The sequence below is a fragment of the Vollenhovia emeryi genome, unplaced genomic scaffold (assembly GCF_000949405.1).
Source record: "Vollenhovia emeryi isolate VEMERY1.0 unplaced genomic scaffold, V.emery_V1.0 DF939236.1, whole genome shotgun sequence".
Lineage (NCBI taxonomy): Eukaryota > Metazoa > Arthropoda > Insecta > Hymenoptera > Formicidae > Vollenhovia > Vollenhovia emeryi.
The window spans coordinates 206,399-227,056 of NW_011967130.1; the positions used below are offsets into that span (position 1 = coordinate 206,399).

Below are 20,658 nucleotides of genomic sequence, written 5' to 3' on the forward strand. Positions count from 1 at the left end.
TTGCGGGAAAGGGCGCGCGGTTCATTTCGCACGTGAAATTTGTCATTCTCGAAATTTCATCACAATATAAATGCGCGCGAGCGACACTTATAACGTTAATACTAACAAGTATTGTTATATTACGCGCGAAATATCTGTTTTGATCAAACACTTGTGCACCACATTAACTAAATATTCGCAAGGAATTGTATAATGTATTATTAAAGTTGGATAACAAGTTTCGAAAACTATATGTTTTACATTTTATAGTTAGTCCACGTAAAAAATGTATCGTCAGACAGTGAAGCAAATGGTGTTCATACAACATACGCACTAGGCAATTTATTTTCTACAGTAAAATATAATACAGATATGCAACAATCTTGTAATTTAATAAGGATTCGTTGTATAAAGGAGCCTTGCGTATTAATTTCAAAAATATCGATTGTTACGTACTTACCTACTTGACACGTATCTTCATCAATATTATTGAATTACATAATTGTAAAAGTATCTCACGCAATGCATGAGTATGAATTTCACATCGACGATGTGAAATTAAAGCATCAGTAACAAAAAGCTTTTAAAAGTTGCCAGGCTTTGTGTAAATGAGAAATTTTGCAACGTTATGAAACTTTACGGAGAGCATTATGCCAATTATAATTTATTAATACGAGTACCATGGTGCATTCTGCATTATAAATTAATAGATGCTTTTACGCAGCGTGCTTTAATGCATGCGTCCGCTACAAAACATTCTGTGCACTTATGCTTATTTCGCACGATTTCACTTGCAAGCGTACTCGCGGCAGCACGATCACAATCGGGGCTTACAATTCGTAATCGACTGATTGTTCTAAATGTTAGCGAGCAACAGTACTTTGGAAATATCTTGCCAAAAGTGTGAAAAACGAGCACTTCCTCCCTACGATCGTTCCGAATTCTGAAACGAGCGTCACTTTTTTCCTTCACGTTGCGTCCACGCGTTCTCATCCATCTTCAACGATATTTTGGCAAGATATCGCGGCTTGCACATCGTCCGCAGCTTCGATATTCATTTGTAGTCATACATGAGAGAGAACGAGAATCACCCTAGTATACGTATTCTAGTGCCGTAGTTCTGTGATCTGTAAATTAACACTCGCAAGGCAATTCACCACGACTCCCTGATTATGACACCTATTTAAGATCTCACGCATCAGTTAATCATGGTTGTCATCTTGTGACCTGCTGGAACACCCCTCTCAATAGGACTCCCGAGTGCCTTTGGGCATGGCTTCCTTCAGACTGGCTGACTGAATGAATTCTTTTTATAATATCAATAGGCAAGATTCCGCTTTCTCGAGAAGCCGATATTCGCAGAGTAGCTCGTGTCACCTCGTGTTAGCATTAATTTTACGAGATACTCCAGAGGGTAATGCTAATATTAAGTGCACGCGTCGATGCGTACTACGTTTCCAATAGGATAACACACCGTGTTAGGCGATATCTAGGGAAGTAACATCAGGGCATATTCTAGCGACGTGAACGACCCTTTGCGCAACTGCGGGAGATATCCCTCGTGCCTTCCTTAGAGATCTCTGGCGGTACAAACCAGGGAGCTTTGTTAAAACGTATCGAAAACCTGCATCTCGTGAAACATCGTCGTCGATACACGTTTATTGGCCGATACACTTGTGATACACGTACATACAATTTCATTTTGCGAGTCATTTCCGTTATGCGACGGCCACGGTATTGTGATCGCCCTTCGGTTTAGCGGTCGTTCATCGACGCTATAAAGGCACGGGACTCGTTAGTTAGCACGGATAATGGATTCCGTAACATAACACTTGCACAGTAATTTGCAAGTTTACACCGGGCAGACGTTTCCGAGAAGGGATAGCTTCATCTCCGGTTTCGCCGGCGTTTATACGTATTCACGGTTCTTTCTGTTTGCAGTAAATTGCTCAATATTCGGCCGGAAAAAGAAGCAATACAAGGATAAATATCTTGCAAAGCACAACGCTGTCTTCGACCAGCTGGACCTGGTGACCTACGAAGAGGTCGTGAAGCTTCCTTGTAAGTTTCATTTCTAAATAATCCACAAATTAAAATTTCTTTCATGTAACATCTTTGTCTATTTCTCTGCACATTATCGAGGACTCTTCTATAAGAGTGTCGCAAAGTTCATATTCAATACAATCAATTTAAACACAGGGCACAAATAATTATTAAAGATTATATTGTACTTTTCTTTGCACACAGATCCTGCCTTCCAACGGAAAACTTTAGTATTATTGGGAGCACATGGCGTCGGTCGACGACATATAAAAAATACGATTATCTCCAAGCATCCCGATAAATACGCCTATCCTATTCCGCGTAAGTCTTTTACGATACCTCCTGATCAAATGTCGTTTTTTACAATTGCAAAAATGTGAAGGATTAAAGATCGGTGTATTATAAATGATCGTAGAAAATATATAAATATTTATCGAAGGACTTATCCAATATGTTCTTTTCGCAGATACAACGAGGCCTCCACGAAATGACGAAGAAAATGGTCGTAACTACTATTTCGTATCACACGATGAAATGATGGCAGATATAGCTGCTAATGAATATCTCGAATACGGTAAACGCCCACGCAAATTTTCTTTTGAATTGAGAACAGAAATTTATTGAAATTGATTAGTAATTTCCTTACTTGTAAAAAGATTGATAATAAAACACTGACTGTTAATTGTTGCATTTAGAGGTAGATAGCAAGTTTCACGATGTTGAAGGGCCAAAAGTAGTGTACGTTGTGTAAAATATTAAAATTATTAAACCTAAAATATTTATTTTACGAACAGGTACGCACGAAGATGCTATGTACGGAACTAAGCTCGAAACTATTCGCAAAATTCACGAAGAAGGTAGAATGGCCATATTGGATGTTGAACCGCAGGCACTGAAAGTTTTACGGACTGCTGAATTTGCACCTTACGTCGTCTTCATCGCTGCACCAGCATTTGCAAACGTTACAGACGTAAGTATGAAAATAATTTCAAGATTGAAGGCTGAATTTGTATATTGCATATTTCGAGTAACCTTCCTCGGAAATTGCACCTCGCGCAATGATTCGGCGAAGCTGCTGTGTTAAAATATAAATGTTTTTTATATGTACAAGCGCTGTAATAAAAAGTATAACAAATTTATACTAAAGTTTAATAAAATTTTCTGTTCTGAACAGTAAGTTAACGGTTACAATAGTTACGAGCTGTGTTAATCGTATACGTAATTAAGAATATTGTAATCATTTTATCGCTTTTAACTTAATTCGTAAAACTTTGAATCGTTGATCATTTACATTTACGATTAAAACAATATTTAAAAACAAGTGTACATTTTGTAAATTGCAAACGTCAGTTGTGTTTTGCGCATTATTCTGTGTATAATTAATTAAGAGCAATGTATCTAGAAAGGATATGCTAATTTATCTTTCCATAGTACACGTTTTCTAACTAAACCATAAGCGTACTAGCCTTGAAACGTTTACGGTGTAAAGTGAGATTAATGCTCAAGAGGATTTCGTAGTAGCGCACATAATCCACTGGCGGGTTACGAGCCAAAGAGCTTATCGAAAAATGTACGCGGAAAACGCCGTTGTATCCGCAAAAATTTTTTAATTCAACCGAACGATCTCGATTCTAGATGTGTGATGTAAATTAGGGATGTTTGCGCACCAATTATGCAATTATGCGAACAGTTCAGTGATCTTCAACTGAATCATGGTTTTGGCAGATTAATCGGGCAAACAATTACTGCTTCACTTGTTCTGAATGACTAATCAACCAAGTGCAGTCCGTTTGTACACTTTGGGAGGAAATTATTAGACGCCGAATTCTAACGCTAATATGAAAATGATACATAGGCTTACAAACATGTACACGCGTAAAGAATATCGCGACATTGGATTAATCAAATTATATCCATAATTTTCGTAAAAATATATAGACATGGAATTATTCAAACGTGCAACTTATTCGGCGCGAAGATGTACGAGAGGTGTTCACAGCCAAAGAGAAATGTGAAAGATGAATAAATATATCCCTGCATTGAATATTCTTGAAATAAAACCGCCAAATTATGCCTTGAAAATCTCAACCGATTAGGCAACTTTCGATTTCCGTAACAACGTCGCTGGTGCTTTCAGTTCGACGGTAGCTTGGAGCGCCTGGCGAAGGAGTCGGACATGCTGAAGCAGGCGTACGGGCACTTCTTCGACCTGACCATCGTGAACAACGACCTCGACGAGACGATCGCCCAGCTGGAGGCCGCGATCGAGCGCGTCCACACGACGCCCCAGTGGGTGCCCGTCTCTTGGGTCTACTGACAGCGGTCTTCGCCGATTCGTCACATCGTCACCACGGACTGCAACGGCTCGTCGAGGATGAAGCAGTGATCGCTGGTGCCACGACGATCATCGTACCACGGCCGACCCTCTCGTCGCGGCGAGCATCCGACGCCGATGGCCAGCGGCGCCCAGCGGGAACACGCCGCGGACAGCTACGTCGCGCACGTGGGACGTACCCAGCGTACCAGCAAGCACACCCGCCGCCGATCGGCTCGACGGTGAAGACGGTCCAAGTGCGCGACTATACGATGACCGTGTGTTCACGAGACTCTTTTCCATCGCTGTGTAACTGTTGACTACCAGCCGCGGGAAACGAGGGGAGACACCAGCGACCAGTGTTCGTGGACGTCCTGACGCGCTCGTCAGCGGGGCGTCGGTTCATCCGGAGACGAAACGCGTCGCCATCGAGCACGACGAAGGATCAGTGACGGCGATGACGTCGTCACGCGCGTCTAGAAACGGACGCTCTTTTTCGCGGACCACCAACTCTCCCCTGCATCTCTCCCCATCACCCTTCGCTCCGTCTTCCTCTCTTCAACAAGTTTCAAAGATTGAAGACGAGGAGCGACGCACCGATCAGCTGGGACTTCTCTTGAACTGAGACTGTTGAACGAATGCGTGTCTCTCCCTTCTACTCCGCGCAAAATCTGTCGCTTCTCTCGACACATTCCCGGCACGGTTTACGTGCCGAGCTCACACACGCGAATTTCTCTCAGCGGTTCCACGCTCGAGGCAATCGGGTTTACGCGAACTGTGCGCAGTGATACGGCGACAACGAGCGGATCGAGGAGATATCATGTCGCACGGTCCCCCATCCGAGCGGCTGCATCCTCGTGCCCTTTTACCCGCGGAATCTGTCGACTCTCCGTAAACTGTAATTGCCTCCTATCGTACTTTATCGTAATTACTTAACGAACTAAAAGAAGCTAGAGACCGTGCGGCACGGCAGTGCCCATGAATACACATACGTGTACACATATTCATGTACATATTTATACGCATGTATGTGCATACATGTGTACACGTGCAGAGCGAAAGGCGAAGGCCCTGTCGCAATAACCGCAACCTGCGTTTCCCTGATCGTTCCAGTGGAGACAAGGCATAGGAAATAGGAACTGGTGCACTGCCGGCCGTCCGTCATTTAACTGTAACTTTAAGCAGTAGAGAACTTCGCCGGTTTTGTCTAGTACTTCTGCTAATATCTAACGAGTGTTCATCTCTCGTCGCGGCCAGTCCCCGCCGCGACGAATCTACGCGTATGCGCGAGCGCTTCTTTCGCCCATCCCCTTTTCCTCGTTTTTTTTCCACCCTCTCTTTCTGTCTACGTCTCTCTCGCTCTAATCGCCCACCGAGCTTCTCTTACCTTTCTACTTTTGACAATCGAGACCGCCGTCGGGGCGAGACGGCTCGCTCGCTCGCCCGCTCGGCCGTGCACTCGCCCAGCCCCCTTTCTCATCCCCCATTCATCGCCGTCGTTGTTCACGAGAATCATCCTCCGGGTCGCAGAATCAAACGTTCGCCGGCGCACCGCCGTCGGCCGACGATCCCTTGTATCTCTTGAGGCGCCGTACCGCACATCCCGGACGAATGCACGGACGGCGGATACCGATCCGGCAAGAGAGAATTATTACAAGTGCTCACGCGGACGTGCTTGTACGCGATTGTTAAGTTCGTACAAGCGCACACACATACACACACGCACACAAACGGACAGGCGCGCACGCACACAAACACACATACACACACACACTCGCACGCACGCACTCACGCACGCACGCTCGCACACGTACGCGACACACGTACACATATGGGCACACGTCAAAAGCTGTAACGTCACTCGGTTCGTATTACCTTACACCCCTCGTACAAAAGCGCATAATCGAATGACGAAGTAACAAAAAAGAAGTGCGGATTTAATATAGGATATTTATAAAGCGTAAATTTCAGATAAATAGATAGTCTACCAGCTATATGAAATAATAATGAGGACAACACGCCGTCTCTCCAGTAGAGAGATACACACGTGCACCAGCGCATCCCACACGTACCACCCACCTATGCAACCCGCCCACTTACTTACACGACACACACACGCGCACACGTGCACACTACACGTACACACACACACAGACATACGCGCACATACATACGCACGCAGTCGCATGCGCGCGAGTGCAGGTTTACAATATACAAACTTAACAACTAGGTAATTAATTTACAAATGATTAAAAAAAAAGATTAAATGTATGACTAATTAATATTAAAGAAATACTAGGAGACTAATAGGTGATATGCATATGCCCGTAGAACGAAGGAATGAATGCGTGTGTACATGCGGGCGTGGGTATGATAGTCTAACGTTGATAACGCGCCGCGTTTATCGCGAATCTGTTTGAGCTTCGACTCCGTCGGTCTCTGTCTGCTTCTCTCTCGGTCGCCGCAACGATCTCGAAACGTACGTGCGAATTTACGAGGCACGCGCGTCGCCTCCCCGATGCGTTCTTCCTATTCCGCGCGGCCACGACCGGGGATGACGTGAGTCGGTCGCGGCAGATGCGCTCGATTATTATATATTTCAGAAACGCATATAAACGAAGGGGGAGGAAAGATCGCGACGCCGTCGCGCGATGTCGCGTTTGCGAGGACCATTACCCGCGACGTCGGACAGAACCGAGTTTTTTTTCACGAAGCCAGATGTGAATTTGCCGAGCAATGGGGATGCTCTCTCGCGCGCGCGCGCGCGCGCGCGAGAGGGAGAGAAAGACAAGGATCGCCCGTTGCGGTGTGATAGCGTTCGTATGCGTAAAACATTGCGAAAACGCGTGGAGCATGAGTCACAAGTGATTTTGTAATATTTCTTATAAGTTGTAGCTGCCATATCCAGTAATTAAGTACTAGGTGCGTTGAGTGATAATCTGATGACGACTGTTATGCTAATGATAATGATATGACGGTGATCGTGATGACCGTACACGTGCCGCCGCGCGTGTTGTCTCAGCTAATGCAAAATTTGGATGAATTGTGCTAAGATATTGAGAGGTGAGACGACGGGTCTAAAGAAAACAATAAAAAGTTCATTACAATTGTGTAATTATAAATAAGAGGAAGAGACGAAGAGTATTATAACACGTTGTTAATTGAATTAATAAAATTAGCCCAAAGTAAAGGAGAGACGTTTGATTTGAGCGAAATTTATTGGCGCCTATGTTTCCGTTTCAACGGATGCCTCCTGGTGACGTGGCCTCTTTTCACTGGCGTCAGTGCCGGCACGAGCACGTCTTCCGGGTTTTCCGTCTTATTGCACTGCTTTTGGTCCATGGGGAACATGTACTCCAAGTCAATGTCGTACCTGCGTATGAAATATTTTACTTTTAATAACCTTATAAGATAACACGACAAAATGACATCTGCTTCAATTCCCACAAGTTTACAAGTGTTTAGTTACTTATTATAAAACAAGCATCTTTAACATGCATAGAGATTTAATCAAGTTTTGAAGAAATTATTACGGTTGAGTTCTTCATGGGCGCTTTCCTCAGGCGCTATTGATAAAATAATCTCGGAAATAACGATCTAAACTGTATTCGAGTCTTCTTTAAAAATGTTACATTGAAAAAACTATTTTTTTTCGTAAAGATTATCCTTTGAAGCATGTGACTACGTGATTTTAAATAAGTTCTGGGTGCCAATCATGGAAATGTTCGGAATGGATTCCGATCGGAATTATTCCGTTTCCCCTCGAAAACACAATAGAAATCTAGAAAATAAATGAACAATTCCGTGACATTTTCATGATAGGTGCCCGGAAGAGACAATTTTATTCGGAATGTTCGTACAATTTCAGTCAAAGTAACATCGAGACAAATGTACCTGGGCAGCTTCTCTCGAAGATATGAAATGACGTTTGCCCCGAGGCTCACTTCACGGCTCATGATGAAGCTAGATAAATATCGTGGGCTCTCGCTCTTCTCAGCACAATGCATTAGTAACGCCCAGGACTTATAATCCGAATCTAGCACATACGTATTGTACACTCCTTCGTCTGGAAGAATTTCGAAAAATGACGAAACAATTGTGCAACCGTAAAATAATTCTGCGAAAGATCATTATTTATTTGTACCGTTAACTTATGATGATAATTTACAGAAAGTATATTCGAGAAAGTATATTTTCCAGAGAGTCTGGAAAAGAGTTACATAAAACTGGCTCCTGATCAAACGAGGCAAACGAGCGCGAACGAGTACAAATAAACAACTTGTTTCAATGAATACGAAAGGCATCGCGAATGTAAATTATTTATTCCCGCCTGCTTGGCTCTGGTTCAACATTGATAAGTCAATTTAAAAGATGGAGCAAATTGAGAACTAGTTAAAATTTAGAAAATAAATTAGAAGATAAAAGAGAGTAGAATGCAAAATGTGTATAAAACTTTATTTCGCTGCACAGTGTATTAGAAAATCGGAAGAACTGAGATGATTACGGAGTGTGAGTAATAACTATGCGTTTACATGATAACTCAGCGTGGATCCAGTGAGCAGGTAAGTCCGGCGAGGGGATTTTCCACGTGATGTTACCAACGAGCAACTCGTTAATGGGATCGTCGGTGAAGCTGTAAGTGAAATTCATGGTAACTTCGGCGTTTTCAGGCGAAACCGAGAGCTCGGCTCTCATGCATCTGTACACGAGAGCTTCCTCCGAGCTTGCATAGTACTGTACTATGTACCACGATCCAAGAAACTGCAAGAAGCAAGGTGTCTGTTACGTGCGAGTGCATGTAGGCGTCAAGTCACGTGTGAAATAGGCGCAACAATTTACCGCGCTGATTTTATTCGCGCTAACGTATGCTAATAAATGTGCGCGTTACCAACGGGTCAAGCGATCGCACTCGATGGTAAATGGCGTTAGAAATGCGTTGAAGAAATTTCCCAGATGATTATCACCTCGTTTCAACGCGAAAGCGTGACACATGACAATTCTCCAATTTTTATTTCCCATCGATTCGCGTTCAACACTCTTTTCTTATTTTTCACAATGCGTTACGTGTTTAATTGTATCGTTCAAAGATACTTGCATAAATTAGACTATGTATCTAATATATTACATTTTGACGCATTTGGCCTGTATATTTGATTTATTTCAAAAAAGTTTCATACAAAATTTATTTTCATAATGTCATCTGTGGCCTACAACTAGAAAAACATTTTGAATATCGTGTATAAATTCGCCTTTAATTCTCACGAAGCTTTGAACGTAATCTTTTATTATTAATGCGTATTTTAGATTATGTTGATAGAATAAATATTTTCACCTACTACCGGAAAAAGTGAAAAATAAAAAAGCATGAAAAGATGTGCTTAATATCTTATCTGCGAAAATATGAAAACACGCAACAAATTGGTCGGACTTACAACGAAAGCGTGAGACACTTCGGCGTTTTTCTCGGGTTATCATAAGATATATGTTTATGTGTCCCGGTTCAAGGCCTATCTTTTATAACGTCACACGCGATTCAGTCCGAAACGCGATGTAATATATTTCATACGTACGAAACTTCATTTTTCAAACTTGTACACGGAGAGAATTTTCTCTTAAAATTTATCCTGAAAATCACGTAATCATGGGACAACATGGCATTTTGAAGATCTTTATGAGGGTTTTTTACCGTACATTCTACTAGTCAAATTTTAAAAACTCATAAAATTCTTGGAAATGCCACGTTGTCCCACGGTTACATGATTTTCAGGGTAAATTTTAAGAGGAAATTCTCTCCGTGTATTAAACATGGAAATTTTCACGTGAATTTATGCCGAAAAATATAAGAATATAGAAATAGTTTAAAATGAAGTCCGACTCTTTTGTACTGATAAAGGATACCAAACTATATCTTTTTAAAGATTATACTATACTTTACACTAAAATTTTCCTAAAGCGATATAAGGATTAGGACACATCTGCGAGACGCAATCCACTTTGCTTAAAGTACATATCACCATTTATGACAAAAGAAAACCTACGAAAATAGTCGCGTATATGTATGTCCAAGATAGCTTTCTATAAATACATATCAACTCTAAAAATAAATCCGCTGAACGTAGCTCTGGAAAGAAAGACTACGCAAGTACCGCTCATTTTTAATATTCCATATTCGCAAATGTGCGATAAAAACTGATAAACGTTCTAATATTTCACATACTTATTTTCGCATAAAATCACTTTTCCTTCTCTTCCCGTCTTATTAAAATTTATCAGACAACTGAGTGCACATATATTTATTGTTAAACATTAGATATTACGCTTGTTCCAATCGCATTTATAGTACACGATTGTCGTGTATAAATTTCTATCGTAAAACTTTATTACTGAATTTTCTATAGACGATTTTCAATAGTCTTTGCAACAAAGCTACGCGATTGTTTAAACCGAGAACAAAGAGCGCAAATTTAATTGGCGCGCGATGCGACTAATTTTCGAGAATGGGTTTCCAATGGATATTAAACGCGAACGCGCAAATTCCAAAGGTATAGGTACTCTGCATTCTACAAAGTTGTTGGTCTTTTGTTCGCTTGTTAAAAAGCTCACAAGTCAAACGGAACATGTCGCTTTTTATCGTCAAAACGTTTGCCCCACTTTCTCTGCACAATTATTAATTTTGTAACATACCTAATTCAAAACCTGTCCAGAAGTTAATAGCGCGCGCGGTGGTGTGCGTTGAATTTATTCGCGGTTTACCACTGGGAATGCAAACGTTTGACAGTGTTCACTATTTTCATGTCAAATCATATATTATCGTTAATTGCACGGTAAACGATCGTTTCTATTGCCATTGCACGTTGACCGTATTAAATAATCTTGGATTGCGTTCCGTATAATTAATATTCGATCAGCATATTCGACCACGGTAAATGTTCATTATCCATTTTCGAAGTCACATCAGCGGTGGATAATATATCAGGACACTTCATATTATTTCGCACCAATATCGCGCGTGGAACGAAATGGATCAAATACGCGTTCGCTCCACATGAGCGATTCGATCAAATGGGGCGACAAAAGTAATGCTTAAATCGGTGAAAGTGTCGAACTTTGTGACAATTTCGAGCTCAATTAACGGGAGTTCATTTCGTACTATGGAAGCAACTATAATTATTAGGATGTTGTTATTAATAAAAGTCAATTATTCTTTTCAAAAGTCAACGAATGAAAGTCTAATAATTAATTTCTCCCTTGATGAATCCAAAATGGAGTTTTCCAAGACTTTTTTCGAGAAAAATTTCCGTGTCAGGCTGTGAAAATTAAATACTCGAGAACTTTAGAATCTAAAACCTTAAGTCTGTTATATATATATTTCAAATAGAAATGTAGAAATTAAGTAAAATTACGAAAGTCAAATTGTGATATTAGTGCACACATGAAAGCGGCCTGCTTGATTTTATACAATTGAAATTCACGGTTTCTGGTGGAACACACGAAAAAGAACTGAAATTGTTCATCTACCTCTATACGAGATAATGTTCTATCAGAGGGAGAGTCTCCTATTATAAAATAGACTCTTAATATGAGATAGGCGGAGTTTCTGCTAAAATAATAGGCATCATCTGTTGGTCCCATCATAAAATTGCACTTGGATTAAAATTTCTTTGATGGAAAATTCATTGTTAGACTGTGAAATCGTTGGAAAAAAAAGACATGTGATTGAATTTGGATGCTTGCTATCTCGTATTAGGAGCCTATCTCATAAGGGACTTCCCTCTATATGCATACGTATAAGCAAATCATTTAAAATGCATAAGTCGCGAGAAATCGCGCGATCCTTATAGATCGCAGAGGACTCCGTACCTCGGATATGTCGAAATTGCGTATGCCCTTCACTTTCGGGCACTTGGTCTTATCCTCCCGTCTCCTCCAAACGCCGCCGGCGTCGCCGGCGAGAAGTCCGACGACGAGCAGCGTCATTGTCAACCAGCAGAATCCCGAACGTCGCCTCGTTCCGGGATGCATCGTCACCGCGCATTCAGAATCACCGCTCGTGGCAAACGGTACGAGCTGGCCGTGCTGGATCGCGCGCGCTACGTCTCTCCTCGACCGTCGGGGCTCGCTCGGCGACTAGAGGCCACGTACACGCCGAAGAATGAACGCGCGGCTCATGACTATTACACACGGACGAGGAGGGGGTGGCCACTATCACGTTCCTCCCTTTGCATTCTTGCTGTTCCTCCGTTTTCAATCGGCAACTTGTTCCACGCGTGTACAATCCTCATAACTGGCGCCTCGGCTGGAGAGACTCGTAGGCGTGAGCGCCGTTTATAGCTGAGGAAACACGCTCTCCATATCCCCGAGTCGCTTGTTCTCTCTCCGGATTGTCCCGTTCTCTCAAGGCTTCGTTCCCCGGCTCGGGGACCAGCCCGAGAGACCACGATCTGCGAGATTTTTCGCGATCCCCTCACGATTGCGGAGTTTACGATCGTGTCGTCTCTCGTAAGAAAGTGGAATTGCGCTTATACCGATATCATCGGCGTGGTGGTCTCACTGATGCATAAAATACCGTAATACGTGCATAAAGATAGAGATTGTTTTGCATAGAGTTGATTTTTCGATCGTCGATGTGCTTGCGATCATTTTGTCGATTGAATTGAATAAATGAATATACGAATTTAGTCTTAATCCAGGCTCCGAATATAATGTATTCCGGTAAAGATACGAAGAAATAGTTTTGCTGCTTGAACCATAAGATGTGTAATGTGTGAGAAAGTAATACGTTTTGATATTTTTAATATATTATTTTACACTTATTTGATCTTTGTATTTATTGTATGCAATAGAGATACATATACAGATGTATCTTCATTAGTCATCAAACAGTGGTAGCACTGGCTAATTTGAATACATTGGACGTGCCAATGGAGGTTGATGTATTTATTGAATATATTATAAATAATAATGACATATGCAATGTAAATTTATATGTCATTGTAATTGAAATTTGTCAAGGCTCTTTAGACGAAGACACAGCATCGTATCGATGCGTGAGCGACGCATTTAATGCTTTGCTTCCATGCGCTTCCAAGCAGCGCCGCATTCACGTAGGTAACACCGAAAATTTTCGCAACATGATTCACATACCTATGCACATGAGATAAAACGGTTACATTGCGACTGTACATATCATTTTAGATGATTAATCTTCTTGAGAGGATATATAATTTTGAAAGATCAGAGTGGCTTCAGTAGATTATTGTTTTCAGTTGCCTGTAAGGAGATTTTAAAGTAAATACTTTTGCAAAAAAGTGCTCGACGAGATCTTCAAGTGATGACGTTTCATGATTTGAAAATTATCGATGCGAGTACAATGAAATCGATCATGATGGTGAATCAAGACGTTAAAGATGGTGTTTTTAACAGTTTGTGGAATTCAAGTGCATTTACATCAACAACGAGTTCTGTGAAGTGTTTAAAACAGTTGATGCCGCCTCGTGAGTGCTGAATACAATGCCGTAACGATCGGTTCCATCCAATAGATTATTAGTGCATAAAATCGAATACTGACTTAAAACAATTTTAAAAAATAATAAAGTCGAAAATAACAACAATTTATTGACTTATTTATGTGCTTACAGAAATTTTCGATGCTGTCTACATACATTTAGTACTTATGTATGCTAGGAATCACTGATGCCTTCCCATATGAATTTAGGCACAGGTAAAATACATAGATTTTCTATGTATGTATATACAAAATGTATAAATGTGTCGATACATATGTGCACAAATTTATATGGGAAGGCACCGGTGATGCCTAGTCTACACAGTACGTATCGATTATTATTCACCATGCACAAATTGAAAATCGATTCGGTAATGTACCATTCGAACCAATCAGTATGCAGCAATCTACTCGAAACAAACGTGCTTAACATGTGACATTGATACAAAAAGTTTTATTCGTGCATGACGAATTCGATTATATTTCGCTATAATTCTATTTTCATTACAAATTATATTTATATTATTAACATAATAATATAATATTAATTATATTATTATAAATTTCTGGAAATTTATAAGAATTCAAACCATATGAGATCTTATAAATATTCTTATATATATGTTATATTTTTCTTTTTTAATAGCAATTATTTATGTGTACCCTCGATGTATACATTTTACATTTAGTTGCATTGCCTCAAATTCTTCGAGAAAAGAAATAAAAAGTACATTCATTATAATTGCTCGAGATTAAAAGAATAGGGGAAAAATTGAAATTTTTCTTATACTAAAGCTCGTTGCGACTGAAAATTGAGTTGTCCCCTAATTTAAGTCAGCTTGAAACTTTTTGTTCGTGTCACTCCGACAAAAAAGAAATGACGTCAGACTTACGGCCTCAGATCTGATTATTCAGGTCATCTAAGTTTGAGTTTAGTCGTTTCCCTGTAAATGATATACTACGAAGCTTATCGTTAGAATGAGTTGTTCGAATAAAATAACTTTATCGACACTTTGACCGCAAATTGTTGGCCTGCGTAATCTGTTTATTAAATGATTATATAACTTCTACGATATCTATCAAGGGACACGGTATTCTCTCAAATATATTTTTCGTAAAGTATATCCCTTCACGAATAAGACAACATTTCTTACAGGAAGTACATCCTTGGAATCCTTCACAGGAAGGAAAATGCTTTTTTCTAGAAATAAACCATTGTTCTTTTTAAATAAATAAATATTATCGAAAGATACAAATATTAGGGAAGAATATAGATTTTTCCGACTGATATAACAACGATACACTTGATGCGTAGACATATTACACAAACATTTTTCCGTCCGATTTATGTCATTAAATATACATAGAAGATATTTTTAATTATGTTCGGACACATGAAACAGTTCGTCATTTTAGAACGCACCCTGAATTCCCGCTACATGATAAACTTATCAATTCAGTTAATTACCTTATCACACATCCTTTTCCTCTACGTACTCAATAGTCATAACTTCTGAAACTATTTCGGAACGCAAAAACTAATGTGTCGTAGTGAAAATTGAAGATTTCGAGAATAGGCAACATAAAGATTATACTAGGTATTATATTAATACTGTCGTGAAATTAACTAAAACAGAATAAAACCAAAGAGAACTAAGGAATATCAGAATAAGAAAAGAATAGACTCAAATTATCTTAGAATAGTACTTGCACTAATAATATAAGAATTAATATTAATTATAGTGTTCGCAAGACTTATGTAGCAACAATATTATATTTTTTTATCACGTTCATGTTATTATTATCCTATTTCAACCATATAAAATTATATACCGAGTAATATAATTTCGTAAAACTTTTTAAAGTTTTGACAAGCACAAAATAAAAAATATATTTATCTAAAAACAAATGAGAAAAAGTTACATTGATATTTATTTTATTTTTAATTTACAGAATGATATTGAATGCCATCTTTCCGTGTTAAGAAAATGGGGAAGAATAGGGAAACATAGAAATTTAAGCAAACTCTAATGTAATGTATGAAAAAATCTTTATTAAATTGCCGTCTTGTTGAAAAATAGATATTGGTATTTGTTTCATATAAAACTTATTACTGCTAATTAAGTACACTGTACCGAGTTCAGTTAGCATAATCAATCTCGTCCACGCCTTCGGTATCGTCGTCATCATATGTTATGTGTCATTTCCACGGGGGCTTGCTTTTCTGATCTATTCTTGTAAGCATCCTTTGCGGAAGAGATATATGTTCACTGACATCGTGTATAGTCTGGTAGGAAAGATGACGTTATCCATATACATACATGTGCGTCACTTTATCGTTAATTATTATGATAAACAAACCTCGGAACTTGGTTGCCACGTGACGCTGTCCTCCTCACTCATTATACTCAAATCCTTTTTTAAATAATGTTTCCGCGGTACCTCCCTGCACCCCAGTGGCGGACTCGAAATGCTGCTTCTGGGATGTGGATCTCTTTCTTCCCTTGCTAGCTGCATTTCTGTAATCTGTAAGAAATTTACTTATATCTATCGTGAATACGTAAAACTATCGCTCATATTTTAATTTCACTTACCATTTTCACATATTTCCGAAGATCATCCTTCGATTCATCTCTATTGATTAATGGCATGTTTTCAGTGGAATTTATCGTTATCACGCTTTCATTTTGATCTTCACGAGGTTGTGCGCTGTTCATATTATGTGTCTCCGATGTCTGAGCCACATGTTTTATCGAATCCTGAGAAAGTTTAGCGTAACAATTTGGCATTGATTCAGATTTCTTAGGACCTTTAGAGCCAAAATATTTATCTGCGTGCATTTTTTGAACCAAAGAAATATTATCCATGTTGCTGCCTGTAATAATCCGTTTTTTACTTTATACATACATTAATCTAATTAAACTATAATTATAATAATATTAACAAGTAATTATAACAAGTAATTATATGTGAATTCGAATTGTGACCGACCTGATATAATATGCAGAGCCTGTTGCCATTGCTTTTGCATAACAGAATGCAATTGCTCCGCAAGTTGCGACTTTGTTGCGCGTTGAGAATTCAACTGCATTTCTAGTATAGACGATCTCTGTAAAGCTTGAGCTAATTGTAACTCACATAATCGTTTTTCCTCTTTATGTTTCTCTTCCAGCAAGTTTATTTCCAAACGATGCCTTAAAAAATCCAATATTTATGCAACTTACAATTAAAAGATTAATTTGCATATATTTCACTATAAAAATATGTATAGCGAACGAACTTATCGATAACATCCTTTATCTTCCTAGCGGCACATTCGGCTATAACTTGCTGCCTTGTTTTCAATTCCTCCAAGAATTCTGATTCGGCATTATCAAGTTGCATTTGAAATTCTTGCAGTTTTGCTTTCACCACCTCGTCAACTTGCTTCTGATAAACCTCTTGTAACTCCGCCCTGATTTTTTCCTTTTGCTCCACAATAGACTTGGTTTCATCCTTAGCTAATTTCTGAAACAACAGACGCAAAAATAAAGCGCCAATAAAATGATAAACTTGATAATTATGACAAATAGATATGTATATTACTTCCGCTTTCTTAGCGTCATCGATAGATACGAGCAACGTCGAGTTCTTCTGGTCTAAAATAGAATTTCTATTCATCTCTTCTTTGAGCTTAAGTTGCAAATTTTCTTTCTCTTGTCTGAGCACTGTCAACTCGGCTTCACAAGCATCCAGCGCTTTGTGAATGACACCCATCTCACTTCGCACTTCGCCTCCCCTCAAACGTTCTTTATTCAATTCCGATTGAACGGTTCTCAATGTCTCTTCGTTTTGTTGATTCTTCTCTAATAGCGCATTGAATTTTGTCCTCATTTGTTCATATCTATTTTCCGCCTCTTGTACCAATGATTTGTAACTTTCTAATTCATCCGCATGAGTTTTCAGTAAATCAATTTTCTCTTTGATCGTAGCGTCGCTCTTCTCTTTATATCCAGCCGCCAGGTCTAGAGCTTTCGACAATTCTCCCTCCAGCCGTTTCACTTGAGTTTGAAATTCTGAAATCTCAGACTGATGCTTCTCCATGACATTCTGCAAATTAGTTTGCGAATTTTTATGCTCAACTTTTAATAATTCGACTTGTTGCTTCAACTTAGACCAAGATGTATGAAACTGAGATATCAAGACGTTTTTCTCATTGTCGACCCTAACTGCTACCGCGACCTTTTCCTGCTGTTCCAGCAAACGTTTCTGAAGTTCCTGAATCAGATGCTCGCAATGCTAAAATAAGAATAAACAATCATGCTTATGCTACATACTCACTCTATTACGTTCACAATACCTCTCTACGAAATTTCTCCTCTTCTATCTTGATTCTAAGCGTTTCTTCCTGCGATCTATTTGGATTAGATTCCCAGAAATCCGAAAGTGACAGGAGTCGTTGGCACTTTCTACAAACAAGTTTTGTAATAATAGTAATTGTATTTTAGTTCGCTTTAAAACATTTTCTCTATATACACATGTTAAAAGAAAATTAACGTCTGGTAAAAATTGTGTGGATATAAAGTACCTCAAGTTAAGATCTGTGTTCGTTCCAACGTGCACACAATCAGATTTCTCTTTATCGTGCACAGTTTCATTACGCTGTGACATTTTACAAAGATCCAAGGGTTCTATATTACTACATTGTACGGTTTTCGACGGAGTCACGCCAGGAAGCTTGGCCGATTCACCGATATGCGACGCAGGACCTGTATTTGCAATGGAAGATTTTGATTGGACATGTACGCCGCTCTTATCTGCTTCGTCTAACGTTAGAACGTTCGGTCCCGCCGCAGATTCCTTCGGCTTGGCATTGTCGATTGCGGCCGACGCGTCAAACGAATGATCTACGTTCCTCGCGCTTTCTACCGTGTATCCGTTTGACTTAACAGGCTGCCGGGGATTCCGTTCCCACGTTTTAAATTCCGAGATCATTCTGTCAGTCTCATTCAGGTGGAACGAATCGTCGTATGGCAACGATATGTCGGCGAATGCAGTGTTGGTCCTCCTTTGCGAGAGGGTCGACGAGGCGTCGGTGAGCTGGGCGTCTCTGTTCTCCCAGGACTGAAAGTCCAGTCTGCGATGTGCGCCCAGCTTACACTGCGCTTCTCTGTCCTGGCCGCTCGTGTCGTCGACGGTCGGCAGGACCGGGTGAAGCAGCTCGCTGCGATACTGGTACCCGCCGGTGCTACTTATTCTTCTCGACAGTTCCAGCTCGGTGGCCTCCATCTCCTGGAGCAACTCGTCGACCTCCGACAGCTCCATCTCCTGCACTATTCTAGAACGGGCGTGCGGCAGCTGACCTAGCGACCCATTAGACGCGTTTGACACGGGTATCGTCGAGGAATCGCGGGGTTTGCGACCCGTACAATCGTCTGATCGAAGAGGCGGGTGGGAGTCCCTCTTGGACGCGACAGCATGCGAGAGCCCAGTACCACAGGAAGCGGGAGGCGCCGCGAAGGAGTCGGAGTACGAAGTTAGAGCGTCATGCTTGACTCGGGCGAGACTGTTAGTGTTAGTCGGGAGACGGCGGTCGGGCCTCGCGTCTCCCGGCGGCAAGTTAACGCAGCCCCGCGACGAGCACCCATTGGGGGTGGAGGGAACGGACAGAGATTTGCGCGGCCTCACGGGGGTGCTCGGCAGGCTGGCGCCTTGACTTACGGAGAACCGGCTTCTGGGCAGGGTCTGCCGCTGACAGGGCCAGGACGCGCACGCCGGCTGGGAGTCGTCGAGCGAGCCGTTGGGCGCGGAGACGGTGTCCAGGCTGTTGTCCCGGGACTCGATCGCGGCGACGCGGCACTCCAGCGACTGCATGTGCCCCACCAGCTCCGAGATGACGCCGGCGCCCGGCCCGGATGCGTTCCGCTCGCACGAGCTCGCGTCGGAGTCGGAGGACGGCACGCGGAATATGTCGGGCGGGATCAGCAGCAGGACGTCCGTGTCATCGGACTCGCTCATTATCCATCTAAACGGCCGCCCGCCAGCGAATTATCCGAGCGACGAGCCGCGGGGGTCGGATTGACGTTCGCGAAGCGCGCTACGCGACGCGTCCCGTCATCGAATTGTTTGTACACAGCGGAGTGGGGCGGCCCCGCGGACGTGCCGTGTCACCGGTTAGGTTAGAGTTAGGTTAGGATTAGGTTAGGTTAGGCTCGACTTCCCCGCGGCGTGTGTCTGCACGTTGATCAATTTCTTAAGGCTTAATCATCTATGATGTTCATTATCTTAAATGTTAATTTGAGAAATTTATTCGCTTTTTTTTTAATAATTATATAAGGGGCATTTGAATTAAATATAAATATAGTTTATGTTTCTAACAATTTATAAGTACCTCAACTCATTTAAATTCTTTAATTTAAAGTAGTATTTTATAACGTTTAAAAGTAGATTAGTTATGTTTCAAGTATTATGGTATCGTAATATTAATGCGAGCCATTCTATCTTATTATTGTATTAATTTACTCGTCGTACTTTTTCATAACTTTAATTCTACGTAAAAATGCGTACAATTTCTTTTATTGCAAAGTTTTCACGTTCAATGTTGTTGTGAAACATTTATAATTTGACTGTACAAGATCTATCGCCTCCAAATTTCATTAATTATTCGCACAGAGTACGACACACTAATGCGTGGTCTACAATGCGGGTCGCAGAGTCGTAGTCGTAAGAATAATCGACTGCGATTGGTCAATTTCGTCAGACACATAAGAATTGACCAATCATAGTCGACTATTCTTACGACTACGACTGTACGACTTCTATGTAGACGAGGCTTTAA

The 20,658-nt window shown here is 40.8% G+C and overlaps 3 protein-coding genes across 15 annotated transcripts in view; 1 reads left to right on the plus strand and 2 right to left on the minus strand.

Annotated features, from left to right (window-relative positions):
• LOC105560215 (peripheral plasma membrane protein CASK) overlaps window positions 1-6,105 on the plus strand; it is a 208,148-nt gene extending 202,043 nt beyond the window's left edge. For all 10 annotated transcript variants that reach the window (XM_012009114.1, XM_012009117.1, XM_012009115.1 and 7 more), the window contains 5 exons: window positions 1,921-2,040; window positions 2,227-2,343; window positions 2,489-2,596; window positions 2,817-2,992; window positions 4,160-6,105. In XM_012009114.1, the coding sequence (XP_011864504.1) occupies window positions 1,921-2,040; window positions 2,227-2,343; window positions 2,489-2,596; window positions 2,817-2,992; window positions 4,160-4,339 (701 nt within the window). In that variant the 3' untranslated portion in view covers window positions 4,340-6,105. The remainder of the gene's footprint in view (window positions 1-1,920; window positions 2,041-2,226; window positions 2,344-2,488; window positions 2,597-2,816; window positions 2,993-4,159) is intronic.
• A 1,328-nt stretch (window positions 6,106-7,433) lies between these two features.
• LOC105560217 (apolipoprotein D) lies at window positions 7,434-12,653 on the minus strand. The gene is made up of 4 exons (XM_012009125.1): window positions 12,197-12,653; window positions 8,869-9,097; window positions 8,231-8,402; window positions 7,434-7,709 (listed from the first exon to the last, which is right to left on the minus strand). The coding sequence occupies exons 1-4, from the start codon at window positions 12,356-12,358 to the stop codon at window positions 7,553-7,555; spliced, it is 720 nt and encodes a 239-aa protein (XP_011864515.1). The 5' UTR covers window positions 12,359-12,653; the 3' UTR covers window positions 7,434-7,552.
• A 3,228-nt stretch (window positions 12,654-15,881) lies between these two features.
• Window positions 15,882-20,109, minus strand: LOC105560218 (myosin heavy chain, non-muscle). 4 transcript variants are annotated; one of them, XM_012009128.1, is made up of 9 exons: window positions 19,542-19,618; window positions 18,409-19,183; window positions 18,181-18,289; window positions 17,427-18,119; window positions 17,122-17,348; window positions 16,833-17,035; window positions 16,436-16,716; window positions 16,203-16,367; window positions 15,882-16,128 (listed from the first exon to the last, which is right to left on the minus strand). In XM_012009128.1, exons 2-9 carry the CDS (start codon window positions 19,143-19,145, stop codon window positions 16,042-16,044), a joined length of 2,502 nt encoding a protein of 833 aa, XP_011864518.1. In that variant the 5' UTR covers window positions 19,146-19,183; window positions 19,542-19,618; the 3' UTR covers window positions 15,882-16,041. The 4 variants fall into 4 exon arrangements, with proteins under 4 accessions (XP_011864518.1, XP_011864517.1, XP_011864519.1 ...); XM_012009127.1 differs by having other exon boundaries at window positions 18,409-20,104; XM_012009129.1 differs by having other exon boundaries at window positions 17,122-18,119; window positions 19,542-19,817.
• Between the last annotated feature and the right edge of the window lie 549 nt (window positions 20,110-20,658).